Source organism: Strongylocentrotus purpuratus, unplaced genomic scaffold (assembly GCF_000002235.5).
Source record: "Strongylocentrotus purpuratus isolate Spur 01 unplaced genomic scaffold, Spur_5.0 spur5_scaffold_14, whole genome shotgun sequence".
NCBI lineage: Eukaryota > Metazoa > Echinodermata > Echinoidea > Camarodonta > Strongylocentrotidae > Strongylocentrotus > Strongylocentrotus purpuratus.
In genome coordinates this window covers 34,169,822-34,185,185 of record NW_022145599.1, presented here as the reverse complement: position 1 = coordinate 34,185,185, position 15,364 = coordinate 34,169,822, and the positions used below count along the sequence as shown (strand labels likewise).

At 38.8% G+C, this 15,364-nt stretch overlaps 1 protein-coding gene across 3 annotated transcripts in view; it reads left to right on the top strand.

Moving 5' to 3' along the window:
• LOC577080 overlaps positions 1-7,754 on the top strand; it is a 45,813-nt gene extending 38,059 nt beyond the window's left edge. For 2 of the 3 annotated variants that reach the window (XM_030984805.1, XM_030984807.1), the window contains 5 exons: positions 13-879; positions 1,668-2,099; positions 2,679-3,128; positions 4,580-4,702; positions 6,697-7,754. In XM_030984805.1, coding sequence (XP_030840665.1) covers positions 13-879; positions 1,668-2,099; positions 2,679-3,128; positions 4,580-4,702; positions 6,697-7,383 — 2,559 coding nt within the window. In that variant the 3' untranslated portion in view covers positions 7,384-7,754. The remainder of the gene's footprint in view (positions 1-12; positions 880-1,667; positions 2,100-2,678; positions 3,129-4,579; positions 4,703-6,696) is intronic. The other variant, XM_030984806.1, reaches the window with a different exon arrangement.
• The last annotated feature ends 7,610 nt before the right edge of the window (positions 7,755-15,364 follow it).

Sequence of the window (15,364 nt, the reverse complement as noted above, 5' to 3'; positions counted from 1 at the left end):
GTTTCTCCACAGTCAACGAAGGGACCAAATGTTGCAATCACTGCCTCAGGAACTGCCACTGCTGCATCTAGACCACAAGAGACTAGTTCGTCCAAACCAACACCTTCTAACACAGGGAACGCTAACCTGTCTTCAGTTTCTAAAGCGACGTCTTCACAAGCCATTCCATCACCATGCAAATCACTTACCAGCACTGCAGGTGCTATTCATTTTGCATCCCCCTCTAAAGCACAATCAGACTCCTCAGTGAAGACCAATGTGCCTTCAGCCACCGATTCATCAAAGCTTCCTGGATCACCCAAGCACTCCACAAACACTGCATCCACAAAGGTGCCTGAAACATCCAAAGACACTGGTCCTCAGACCAACAAGGACTCCTTGGTCAGCAAGCCAACCAAATCTGTGCAGGTTCAGGATGAACCGGAAGTAATAGATCTTACCGATGAACCTGATCCACCTGCCAAACCGTCTGCACCTAGTCCGCACAAACAACAGGATGCACAGCCTGCCAGCAAGCACACAACACTGACCACTAGATCGCCTCACGCACTCGTCAACTCACCTCCAGTTTCTTCACCAAATACAGTAGTTTCAAGAGCAACAAGTGTTTCCGCAGGCAGCAGCAGTATTACCGCACCTGCAGCTTCAGGGACGGTATCAGCAAATACAAGACAAGTGCAAAGTGGTACCCAAAATCTTGTTTCACAAAATGCCACCCAGAGACCTGGCCAACGATCACCTGCTGTACAACCCGCGTCGCAAACAAGGACTGGTTCCACCTCCAGGCAAATACCGTCTCCTAAAAGAAGCTCCCCAGGTGTTCCACAAAGCGTCTCACCTCAGGGTAATAAGCAATCTTCATCTGCTGCAAACCTTCAGGTAATCTCTTGGGTATTAGTATTCTTATCCATCCATAATTTTCAGACCTGATTGTTATGCCTTCACCCAGCAAAGGTGGTGCCAGTGGCATCATGTTTTCGAGTTCTCCATCTGTCTGTTTGTCTGTCCTGCTTTCTCGTTATCCCGATATTTAAAGAACCACTGGAGATATGAACTTCAAACTTGGTGATAGTATTTATCACCATAGGGAGACAATCTGATTAGATTTTGGAGTAGCTAGGTCAAAGGTCATTGTTATAGTTGTCAACTGATGAAATTCCAGGTATTAGCCTTATTATAACAGTCGTATCAGATTTTGGGTTTGTAGTCCATAGACCAAGGTCAAAGGTCAATTAACAGAGATCCAGCTATCAGCCTAACTGTCAATAATAATCATCATTACTGTAGAATTTAAGGAAAGCATGCAGAAGACTCATGCCTGTGTGTGAGTGATTTTAAAATATTGTTTATCTTAGATTTGTTTTCAAGAAGGGGTTGGTGCTCCAAACTGTACATAAGCATTTTATTTGAAAGTTTTGCTGCAAAATACATGATCAGTGTAGTTATATTGCAGAGAAACAAATCAAACCAGAACAACTTTCTAAAGCCTTGTTTTGTTTCAATGTTATACTACAGCTCAGAGAGGTCAATTATAGAAATTCCAGCTATTAGCCTAACTGTTAATAATAACCATCATTACTGTGGAATTTAAGGAAAGCATGCAGAAGATTCATGCCTATGTGTGCGTGCTTACTAAAGCCTTGTTTCGTTTCAATGTTGTACTACAGCTCAGGAATGTGAATCCTCCAGTGGTGACCACTCTGCTGCAGGGTACTAACGTACGCCCTCAGGTGGTGAGCCTCCAGCATGGCCCCAGACAGAACCAGATCGCTCCTGCAGGTAGAGGTCACCCTGCAACCTCTCAGGTAGCCGTATCTCAGGTCCCCATACAGCAGCAGCAGACCACTACCATCAGCAGCCTGCAACCCGGGCTGACAACCATACAAAACCAAGCCAGAATGCAGGGTCACGTGGCCATACAGCAGAGGCTTCAACAGCAACAGCAGCGGATATCTCTGCAGATGCTGCAGCAGGGTCGACAGGGTGTCCATCAGCTTCCAGGGGCTGCTGCTTCGGCTGCGGCTCTTGCCATAAGACAACCGGGCCCGACATGGTTGCAGCAGCCCAGGCAACAGCTTCAAGTTACCTCTACCCAACAGGTAAGTGTATGAGAGGCCTAAGAAAAAGTGGTTGCTTTTCTTCAATTTGCAGATTAATTCTTGCTGCATCAGAAGACTCTGGCATTTCCACTCATATTTTTAAATATCTGTTCATGAAGAAAACACTGATAATTCTAAATTCAGGTTTAGCCTTTATTACACAACTGGCACGGCTTCTTTGTAATATTGGCTTTGTTTAATACATGTATGCATGAGCTGGTACACAAGCTTTTGGTTTCCACGGCTCCTTCACTTGCTAGCTTTTACTTTCACAAACTGCACACTTTTCTGCCAATCATTATTTTACTCTCCCTGATGAAGATATAAATTGTAAGTAGCATTTCGTCTAGAATAATTGTTTTCTATATTTTTAAGAAGACATTACACTTATTATTAAAGTATTGCAATGTTATTTCTTTCAGGGATGCCAGTTTTCAGGCAATAGCCTGAATTCAGGCCCTGGCGAGTTATTTTCAGACCATAGTTAAGGCTTTTTTGTGAACAAAATAGCTCATTCTAGGTGATTTTCAGGCCTTCTGATCAATTCTAACTGGCATCCTTGTTTCTTTGCTCCTACAGCAAAGTTTGCAAGTGTGTCAGCAAATCCAGGCTGCACCTGGTCAGGTACAGGTGCAGATGGTGAGACCTCTTAGTGCAGGCGCAGTTCAAACTGTCACCACCTCTACTTTACAGCCCGGCTCAGCTCAGCTAGCCCTCCAGCAGCAGCAGCAGCAGCAGAACCAGCACTACCAGAACCTAGCCCGTAGTCAAGCTGCCAGCACCCAGGACCAGATCCAAGCCCAGGAGAGAGCCCATGCTGCCAACCATGCCCAAGCTGTGGCCAAGGCTGCCAGGGAGCAACGGGAACAGGAGCAGCATCAGCAAGCCAGGATTGCCGCTCAAAGGCTACAGTCCAGTCAGCTAGAGCAGCAGCAGACGCAGATGGTTCAGATCAAGAAGCTGCAGGAAGAGATGAGTGTTATTCAGACCAAGGCACAACAACATCGCAACAAGAAACGACTCATTTTGGTAAGTGTATAGTATCTAACCTTATATTTTTTCCCCATGAAAAATGTAGCAAGTGGAGGATAATGGGTTTGATGCTGTACATGTAAGGCATGCTGTATGTAATGCAGTGTCTCTGTATTAACCCTTACTGTACTGGGCTATTTTGAGCACCTCCTGACTGGGGGGGGGGGGCCTGGGAGGCCCCCCCCTATGATCTCGGCCGTCGGATGTCCGATGAACACGAAAATTTGCATGTTTGTAGATATTTACGTAACGAACAAGATGGTGTAATTAGTTTTTTGCGAATATGCAAATTTTTGTCGTTATAGCCTAATTAATTATGCAAAATGCTAATTTTATGCATTTTACAGAAAACGTGTCAAACTTCACTTTTTGAACGTTGAAACTCATTATTCATATGAAACTTCTTTTCTAACACAAAATATTTATTTGGATGTAATTAATAATGATAATTTATGCAAATTTGATGCGATTTTCAAATATTTATTTTCTTATGTATTTTATTGTTTTTTTATTTCTTATTATATCTATTGTTTTTATTTCTTATGTATTCTTTTGTTCTGGAATACATCAAGTTACTTTGAGAAACATATAAAAGCAATTCGATATCAATTCATGTCACCCACTTAGGAAGGAATACATCTAAACCTGTATTCACATTTCTGCTTGTACATGAATATATGCAATTATAGCATATTTTTGATGACATGCGCATACTAATTGTTATGTAACACCTCACAGGTATATCCGATTGCAACGAAAATGGTATCAAAACGTGCGTAAGACTTGAGGGAAAAAAGTCATGAAACGACAATTCAAAATTTCAAGCGGTTGCGGCGCAATCTCCGAAAATGTCGAGGGGGGGGGCCTCCCAGGCCCCCCCCCCCCCAGTACAGTAAGGGTTAATCTTCTTTTGTTTGGGGGGGGGGGGAATTTGCACTTGGCCTGTGTTACTTTTGGGAAGTTGTGTGTACTGGGTACCTGTGAATTATAAGATACAGAGTTTAAATCCCTGTTGCAGCACTAACATGCTATAGCAAGACATTGGTTTGCAATAGAAATCTACATTTGCCACACTTGACCCAAGTGTAGGAAGTGGGTACCACCTTTTACTATTTATTCCTTGAATACATGTGGTGTTTTAGAAGTGCATAATATCTAAATGTGATGTGCGCTGTACAAAAGCAGCATATTACAGTCAAACCTGCTTTAGTGACCATCTGTCTACAAAGACCACCTGTCTACAACAAGCACATTTTTTTTTCCCCTTGAAAAATGGTTTTTCATTGAAACATGTACTAAAGGAACCTGTCTACGAAGCCCACTTTTTGTGTTTCCCTTGGGTGGTCGCTGTAGACAGGTTTGACTGTATTACTACATGTATTATTGTAATTATTCCTATTCATGCTGCCGATCAACATCCAAGTTATTTCAATTCTTCAAAATTTCAGTCTCAGATCAAGAGAGGTGAAGAATACCAGCAAGCCCTCAGGTCCAAGCTATCAGGCAGCAAGCAATCCGGAATGAATCGCCAGGTATTCCAAAGTTGTCAAAGACAACTGCAAGATGTGCAGGTAAGTTAACTTTGAAGGAACATTGTACCCTGGCTCACATTTAGGGTCCCTTTGTGCAAAAATAAGATAAATGTATTATTTGATATCAATTAGATTATTCTGATTTGAATTAATTTTTGTTGTTGATTATATCTAAAATTGTTTCTAAATATGTTAGAAAACAACAGGGTGGGGGAGGTCGTAATTTAAATAATAATGTACATTTATTAAAGCCAGGATAATAATCGGGGCAGCACCAGGAGCATCACGACGTGACGGACATGTGCGCTAAAGAAGAAGCCACAGGGTTCGTACGGGTCAGGGAATTTCTGGAAAGTCAGGGAATTTGTCTATTTCTTCTTGAAAGTCAGGGAAAAAAAAATTTTCTCAAGATGTTTGTTAAAATGGCATTTAATTTTTCTTGTGACCAAAGGAAAAAACATTTTGTAAAATCTGTGGTTCAGGACCTTTTTTCGTAAAAAATTACTCGCAATATCTTTAGGACCTACTAGTATCGTGTCTATTGTGTCTTTCATACATGTATGAAAGATGTGTGTGTGCGTTAATGACTTGCAGTGACAGGTGCGGTGCATGGTGCCGGTGTGTGTACATATTACACGAATGCTGCATGCACGCTTTAGATTGACTTTTTGATCGAGCTTGTGCTTTGATTTTGATTAAAAGTTTGAATGGAGGTGTTTTACCCCAGGGTTTTACCACAGAATATTCATAAAACAATAAATTAAATGTAAATAACTATGCATCATGAGCCACTCGTGTTTTCAAGAACCCCTTTAAAAATCGTGTTGCTCTTTACTCGAATATCGCAACGCTGAATCGCATTTGATTCCACATTTGGCATCCATTGTGCGAGCGCGAGCATACAGCCAGTTAGCTAGCCTAGCCTCGTGGTTGCTGCTTTCCTCAAGGTCCGCAATTAAGGCACATTTTTTTCTGTCAGCAAAATATCGAAAGTCGGGGGTGCGCCTTATATAGTCAGGTACAGGATATTTGAGTCCTCTAATGCTACTTTTTAGTGGTTTTTAAAAATCTCTGTGTCTCAACATGAATTACATAATGCAAATAAAGAATAGGATCTACTATTTGAAGTTAAACTACGTTCCTAATTTGAAAGGAAGAGAGTTTTTTTTCTTTCAGTCTCGGTAAATTCTGCCCTGTCACAAGGCACTTTGCCAGCCGAAGCTCTCCCGTGTCTTAAGCTCACTCACCTGTATGATGCAGCTCACTTACACAGGGGATAACAAATCACCACGCGAAAACTAGCTTGTACACATTTCTGTTTGGACTCGGAGGAAACAAATTCTGTCATCTTTGGTTTTAAAAACAACATTGTTACTGGGTCTAAATTAGTTCACAAGCACTTCAACTGTGCCTCGTAATAAAATGAAAGTATTTTCGAACACTGTCACTGAAATAAGAGCCGATCTGATGTTAACAAAAAGACCAATGTTGGCTTTTTTTTGGTGGCTTTTTGTTAACCAGATCAGATCGCGTCTTATTTCAGTGTTCGAAAAAATACTTTCACTTTCATTATACGAGGCACAGTTGAAGTGCTTGTGAACTAAGTTAGATCTAGGTCTAGTAACAGTGTTGTTTTTAAACTAAAGATGACATTTTTTTTTTCAGATTTTTTTCAGATTCTTTTATTTATTTTTTATTTATTTATTTATTTATTTATTTTTTTTGGTGGGGGGTGGGTATCTTCGAAATAGGGGTGCACCTTATAGTTTTGTGATTTGCTTCCTAGTATTGGGATGATGTATAGTTGTACGCTTTAAATTAAGACATGTTCATCATTGAAAATGGTCATGGAAATGTACATTATCCTGCTCTGGAAAGTCATGGAAAGTCATGGAATTTTAAAAATGTGTAAGTGTACAAACCCTGAGCCACCATTATTATTATTATTACACTAGACTTGTTCTTTGTAGTAAAACCAAAGTCTTGTGCCTATTATTATACTCCAATCACCTCTTGTATCTGAATGAATGCAGGAACAGGAACGAAAGCTGCGTAGTGAGTTGAACCATGTGGAGAAGGGACTTGAAGAATGTAGGCTAAAAAGCAATCAACTTGACCAACACATTCATCTGGCAACCACAGCCGCTGCCTCAAGATTATCTCCACAAGAACTCCAGAAGCATCAATTGCAGCAACAGCAGCAGCAACTGAGTCAGCAACTGGCACAACGCCAGATCCAACAGCAACAGCAGCAAAAGCTTCAGCAACAGCAACAGCAACAGCAGCAGCAAGTGCAGTTGCAACAACAGAAGGCAAACGAAACTACCAGACCCAAACATCCCGCACAGCTGCCTGACCTGAACATAGCGTTAGACGTTCCCCGTCAATCCCTCTACACTCCTATGCCGATCAAACCTGTCCTGGAGATCAAGCACTCCCAAGAGGGTATTGTTCTGTCCTGGAAGGCCGACCCAGATGGAGGTGCTTCAAAGATAGACGTCAAGCGATACCTTCTCTACGCTTACCAGGAATCCGAGTCGGCGACGCCCAACACCGACCTGTGGAAGAAGATTGGTGCCGTGGATGCGCTCCCCTTACCCATGGCATGCACTCTCACCCATTTCAAAGCTGGCAGCATGTATCATTTTGCTGTGTGTGCCATCAGTAAGCACAGTAGACCTGGAGTGTTTAGCAACATTGGCAGCATCAATCTACCTTGACAGTTTTCTTATAGCATATTGGCTTCCAAACAATGTAACAATCACTGATTGTGGTCTGAGTGAGAAACATTCCTTGAGCTCTACAGTTGGTTATCATTATCTCATCGATGCCTATGTATATGTATCTATGTATTTATAAACAGTATGCATATTAATAATTTTGTGTTACCGAAATTGTATATAAATGTATCATATTTTCTTTTAGATACATTTTTAATCTGTTCTTTTCTTTTCATTGTTGTGTTCAATTATTAAACAATTTTTTTTAATGGAGAACTGTTCATACTCCTAACTTTTCTCCCAATCTTATGTTTACCTTTACAGGAGTAGCAGAGTACGCACATTTGTGGCATGAATACTTACAGATGAAATATTTTGATTTTAATTCGACTGTTTTAATTTACTTTAATTTATATTCAACTATTTTACTTGACATTGTAACTTGTGTTTTCATTTTCAAGTTGTTTTTAAAGGGCCAACCTTTTTCCCCATTTTCGTATGGTTTAACGTGTTGAACGGTGGACAGCATTTTAACTTGCGACAACTTTTCAACCTCCAATTATTGTTTTTTGTTGAGATGCTGTCCAAGATGTGATGTACACAGCAATACGAATTCGAAATTATTACAATGATGTATATGTGCATCCTGTATAGTACTGGGGGTGTTTCACAAAGATCCTAAGTTGAACTTATCTCTAAGTTGGACTTAACAACTATGGAAAGCCGATATCATATTTGAAAATATTTTGTAAAAGTTATTTCCAAAGGCATAAAATGTTAATTCAAGTCATTTATATTTTCTATTATCAAGGAGATTTCATGTTCTTGATGTGGAATTTATAAAAAAGTCTAAAATACTAGAATTTTCGCTTCTGAATATATTTATTTTAAGGCTACAAATGGCTCTCCATAAGTTCGATTTAGGATCTTTGTGAAACACCCCCTTTTGATTGATTTGGTTACTGTTGTTCATCTACATGTATGTCGCGTGTACAGTATAAAGGTGCTTTTTGTGGTCATGTTGATAATTATTTAGAGTACCCTAATCCAATTCTTTGTATTGGCCTTGAACCAGTAAAGGCTCGTTCCGATATCACACAGCAAAACCGCCGCCCTTTTTTTTTTGACATGAAGTCTAATACGTTTGACATTTCTGTATCTTATAACACAGATCTCAGTGAAGATGGCAATATCTTTGTTGTGTGCAGTTACCATTCATCTACACTTTGAAACCAAAATGTTTTTTTTTTTTTTTTTTTTTTGGGGGGGGGGGGGGGGGGGGGGGGGGTGGTTTATCATGCCATATCTGAACAAGCCGTACTGGTTCAAGAATTCGGTACTGGACTGAGAGGAGGGTATCGTACATAGTTATCGTGACAGCCCATGTTTTATTATGCTATCACCTAACATCATTCCTTCATTTTCCATTGTAAAAGCATTGATGAAAACAATCCTTATTGACTCATAGTAAAACAGAAAAAGATCCCAGATCCCTCTGAAAGTATCAGATTGTCTATGTATTTACAGAAAGGCAGTGACAAATGTTTTGTTGCACAGAATTATTGTCCTTCTTTTGTAAACCAAGTTTACTGTTCGGTTTTTTTTGAGAAAAAAAAAGTCGTTCATTGTCTAAAATGAGCAGCATTGTTTCACTCTTGGCCTATGTCAATCTGTATAGAAAATTCTAGTTTGTACATATTTCATTTCAGCACAAAAAAAACCCAGTGTATAACACAAGAGATGCAGGCGAATTATAAAATGTAATTAAATAAAAGCTTTGTTAGATAACTAGATCAGAAATTAGTGCTGTATATAATTACTGATGCTTGTACATGTTTATGCTTGCAGGCATACAGACCATTGTTATTCTGATTCCCAGTCTGTCTGTTTCTGTTTTGTTTTATTTGTATTTAAGGATTCTAAGCCAGTTTAAGAAATGCATAGGCTGAGTCATAAAAACTGTATTCCTGTAAATTATTTCTCTTTTTTTTAAATGTCTATTTTCATATTGCATTTGTAAATTTTACAACATGATTTACTGTATGCTTATCCAGTAGAATATTTTTTAAAAGGGGGAGGGGTAAGGGGTAGACCGAATCAAACTGAAAGTAGACTTTATATTTAGTATTTAGAATAATGTAGGGAGTTTGAGAGTATGGCAAGAAGTTCAATCACACATCCAAGAAGTATTTACCTGCAACAGTGCTGATATCTATGGTTCACACAATTTCCTTAGACATGTATTGGCAAACTGAAGTTAGCTACCAGTCTTATTTCCAATACTGAAAAGTCTCTCTGCACTAGTTTGGCCAGGAGGGATTAGACCTCCCAGCATGGTCACTGACAGGTGGTTATCTCATCAAATCAGCTCTGTATTAACTTCAGAAAAGGGGATCATGGGGGACCAACGGGTACCGCGTAGGCATTTTTTGTTATGTAGAGGCCGCAAGTAGTGCAGTCCTGCTTTTAAAACGTCTTGATAAACTAGTTCAGCCAAAGTTCGAGTAGTGCCATAACACAACAGAGTTTAGTTATAGTTGTAATCACTTGAAAGGTTATCTATCATATCCTCATGCAATTGGGATACTTTGCAATGTCTAAAATGAACTGAGCATAGCCACATGGTATTTTATTCATTTCTAACTGACTGTTTGCATTTCATCATCAAGTACAATAGATGATACAAACAAGCCCTGTCTCATAGCGTAGGAAGACAAAGTAAATCTGAGTACATTTGGAGCACAGCCAAAAGTTGCCTACCCGGTTTCTGGACAAGATTTCTTTTCTTTAAGTTTTCTTCAAGGAAAAATTGATGTCACATGCTAGATATTGATATTAGTATGATAATTGTACCACAAAGACAGTATGGAGAATACCACATCCCATCAAGATCTCTGATCATTAGATTAACATACCAAACTTAAAATTACCCAGGCAGATTCATGTTTGTTCTGTTTCTGATAACCATCAAGAAGTTTAGTATCTATTGCAAATTAACAATGACACAGACAATCCCAGGCAGTGTTCAAGAGAGGGGTCTATTGGTTCATAATTCATTCATCTTTATATCTTTAAAATATTGAAGCCATCCTGTACTAGTAGCACTACTGCAAAATCCTATCTAGTGCCATCTCGGGTCAGCTGTAAGCCAGTATGGTCTCTGTAACTCCCTGCTTCCGTAGGTGAGCTGTGCTGTTTGTTCTAGCTTTGAGTCCTCTCTCTGCGAAGTGAGAATTAGGTATTGGTATACGCACTGTTGACAAGTTGCAATGAGATGCCACTGTGCAGTAAACAGTATGCTAGGGCAAAAAGTTCATCAGTTAACTATGCTTTAAATATTCAAGCATGAAATATGAAATGGGGATTAACTATTGAATTAGTTTAAAGGAGGTAATTGTGCTGTGCACATTGAAATGACTTGAATACCAAGAAGCATGCATTTTCATGTATATACCTTGTCTTTGAAATAGGACGCACAATTCTGAAAGTATAAGTGGATGTTATGAAAATGAATTACAGCATTACAATGTGTGTGATAATTTTCACTTCATGACCAGTGCTATTACATTATGTTTTAGTCAGAAGCATTTTAATGGACCATTTTGTTATCCAGATGGTTTATTGAGAACTTTGCTTCTTCTTGGTGTGACAAAATTCGGCATGCATCTGTGTAAAGGTGTCATTGTTGTAGGGCATAGCCTGCCAAGTTTTTATAGATTATAGGAAAGAGACATTACGATCTAGCATATTTAGGAGAAATTTATGATACAGAATCAAAGTAGTTTTATTGGAGTTAGGCCTTGTAATGTTGTGTGTGTTGGTAGTGTTTTTACTGTAAATAAATGTTAAGTATGTTGTGTTGTTTGAGAAAAAATGAAATTGTTTTGGTTTCTTATGCTCGAGAGATATATACATGAAGCGTTTCAGATTTTGTCAGAACATCATTTGTAAAAAAAACCCATCTTATTGGTTATTGTAAGAATAAAACATTTGTACTATTACATGCAGAGTCACAGAACTGATAATTGCTTGACATTAATGCTAAGACAGAAGTTTTTTCTTCTCTTTGTTCATATTCCTATACCTGTGTTGCGATCCTTCATTTTCCTTTCTTTAGTTTCTTTCAATTTATGCATTCTCTTTTCTTAATACCCATTTCCCTCCATCTATTCATGAGAGCAATTTTAGTACCCGAGGTGCGTACTGCACTGCTCTGAAGTCATCGCCAATTTGTTTCTTCACCAAAAACTTTCGATTTGAACAAGGTATTCACATTGTCAAAGTAAAGGCTTTACTGTACAAGATCGTAATACGTTGATGTAAAGAGAGAGAGAGAAAGAGAGGGGGGGGGGGGGGTGGCTAGAACATACCTTTGCTTAACCCCCTCCCTCATATCGTACTATCGTAGTGGTGTTCTTTGTATGTTTTTTTAATATTTATTTAGTAACTTTTTTTTACTTTACTTTTCTGCTTGTCCGTTATCTTAAACAAATTTGTAAACCTTTCCTTTCTGCGGGTGAGATAGTCATGAAAGAACAGAGGGAGAGCGAGAGAGAGAGAGAGAGAGAGAGAGGGAGGGGGAGGGACATAATTACTTGTTAGAGCGAGACAGAAAGAAAGAGGGAGGAAAAGAGATATAGACCCTAAAGATGACACTGTGTATGCCCTATGACGTACATTTGCGAAACCTCATGCATGCGTGTATCCATCACAGACAAATCGGGATTAGTTAAAAAGTATTTTTAAGATAATGAAGCGGATTCTAATTATCAAATGATTGGTTGAGAGCGTACACGTGACCGGGCATTTACTTTGCCTTACATGTAATGTTACTAATGCCCGGTCATTAGTAAGTACTAATGACCGGTCATTAGTAATATGTCATGAAACATCATTTTATAAAACAAATAATACACATCATTTTGTTCGGGCAGTAGTAAAATTACCCACACTCTGTACCTTTGAATCGGTCCAAACACCCTTGGCTATCAACTCGGGCGTGTTAGACTGTTCCAAAGGTACTTTGTGTGGGTAAGTCTTATTAATGCCCTCACTGCTGTGTATTATTTTTATACTAATGTATGCAGTTAGATTTACGTTTTAGACGTGACGTGATTGGGCAGTTACTATTGGAACCGTTTTATGTGGTGTGATAGGGGCTAAATACAATGCATAGTTATTTTAGAATGCAGGCCTACTTCAGAGTTTAGAAAATGGATTTGTTCTGTTTGATATAAAACTGTAAATTCACAAACTTGAGTTGACCTTGGCCTACAATATTATTAAGCCCCTATATTGGTATGTTAAGGATGACGTTATAATATTGGCATTGGCAAAGTACAATGTCATTGCCACCGCTAGTCGGTGGATTCTACGTATTACGCTTACCACAGAACCAACAATTTGACTTTTTATACCCAAAGAAATATGGAAAACTTTCAAATCAAATCCATTTGGAAGGCAATAGAAATAGACAGCACGGACCGATCTTTCGAATTTTGTGACATGTTCACGACCGTCACTTTTATGTTTATTAAGGTTTCTGTGTTTCTTATAGCAAGTAATGATTAATGAACAGAAAACTATGCATTGACTCAAGCGACGCAGGCAACGACTGCATGATGCCTTGTGCAATATGTTTCCAAGGTTTATATCCACCAATGTTATATTGTCTGTGTCGCAAGAGGACGCTCATCGAGTTTGGCCATACAAAACAAACGGGAAGAGTTCGTATCGTTCATGGCATATGAAGTTCCCGCCCGAATTTTCTTGAGGAGTCTAAATCCTCTTTGTGAGCGGAGAGGAGTGCTTTTGACAATGGTCTACATGTCGATAGCCACTTCGAGGTTTTTGTGCAGTAACTTCGAGGCAAGTAATGAAAGCGTTCTTTACAACTAAAACATACATTTAAACCACAATATTCAACAAGAATACGAATAATGAAATGAAATAGTCATTGGACCAACAAAATGAAAAAGACGAGTAGATACAAATCGAACTGTGAATGTCATAAATACACATTTCCCCAAAAATTCAATTTCTGAAAAATTCTTAAACATTCGGAGATGGGGTTGATCGACATGGTGCAGAGCGGGATGGGGCTCTATACATTATAAAATGCGTCCATGCTATCATTCCGGAGGTTTTTTAATTTGAAAGTGTGGTTTCTTTGATTGTTCATTAACCCCTATCCTGTGTATTTACAAACAAAATAATTTAGTTATCAGAATGGGGGTCATATCCCTTTTTGAATGGTGTAAAATTCCATCACATTTATATACACTAAACTCATTATAATTTGAGAAATAAAAGCATTGCAATTATGTTCATTCTGTATGGGATGTCATCTGCTTGGGCAGGGTTGGTTCATTGTTACGGCATTAAAATATCGTTATTTTCCGGCGAATCTCTCGCATATCCCAGATGCTATGGAGGTTGTTTTATTTGTATTTTTATAAACCACCCGATATGTAGTTGACCTAAAACTTGCATGATGGCCATCTGTAAGCTTACCAGTTTCTAGTAATACACTATTTGTCAATTTGTGATTTTCTATGAACCCGCACTTTAACACAAAACAAATGAAATGTATTCAGGTAGAACCGTTTGTCTCCCAAAATCTAGAAAAGTTGAAGCCTCCATATTTGTTTGTCGTAATCTTCCTGCCAATCCATAGTTATTGACCAATATTTTTCTTTAAAGTGAAAGTGATGACACGATCTTTTCTGTTGGAAGTCAATTTAAGCTATTCCATGAAATATTGAGACAATGATTTATGGTTTAATTACGCATTTTCTGATTCACCTTAATTCGAATCTTCTTCACAGGCTTCGTTTTAGATGTTTATCCGTTTCATTGATACATAATATTAATCTTCCTTGGCAATTTTCCGATCCACGTCTCGACCAATAGAAAAATTACACCAATCTTAGCGATTTAGGCTGGACACAGAAGTAATATTGATTTGCATGAAGATTTTTTTCCTTGACTTTAATGCGGTACGGCTGCAACTGTGAAAGTTTTGTTAACAGGAACGCAATATCGATCACAAATCTGACTAAGACATTGGCACCCCAAACAACCCCCCCCCCCGGATATGACTTTAAGTAGTAAGTCCCGTGGCCCTCTTTCTAATGATGTGCGTACTTTCTTCCACGCCATTGAGGTAAATATAAAACACTGATTTAAAGTGACCTTTCCTGCATCGAAGTCATCCTGGTGGCTTTATTGCGTTTAACTAGTTGATGTGACCTTCAATATTTCGATGGGTACCGAACATCTCACTCATTTGATATCATATGATATTCTCTAAACGATTAAACATATATTCTTAGGACATTAATATACACAGCTAATGTGACAAATCGACCACGAGTTCACACCAGGATAATTTGAAACTACGTTATATTTGTATTACCTCGTGAAAAGCCAACGGTAATCACTGTTTCATTATTAAAACAGTGCTGATTAAAGAAAATTATAAACAAAAACAGGGGTTTTAGAGAGAACAGGGCTAATAGGCATTGCTCTATGCAGATAATCGAATTACTTAATTTCGGACTTCATTCCCAGTTTTCTTTTATTCTGAAAAAATGGCAATCATAGTTGTATTGTAACGGGATAATCATCGTAAACATTGCTGGTTCTACGACAAACGCCATCTGTTGGTCTAATTTTGTCACATTAATTTTCCCAGGTGCTCACACGCAGACGTGGATAAAGAGTGGGAAACGAGAGAGAGAGAGAGAGAGAGAGAGAGAGAGAGAGAGAGAGGGGGAAAGAGAGATAAAGAAAATGAGAGAAAGAGAGAGAGAGAGAGAGAGAGAGAGAGAAAGAGGGGGGGGGGGGGGGCGGTGACATCGCAACATCTGTATCAGCGAATTGGAAACGAGCAAATGCGGGTGTATAAAATGCACAGAAAGGGATGAAATTACATTAAATAATAGTTGTACGGTTGAAACCGATTAAAATATACAAATAA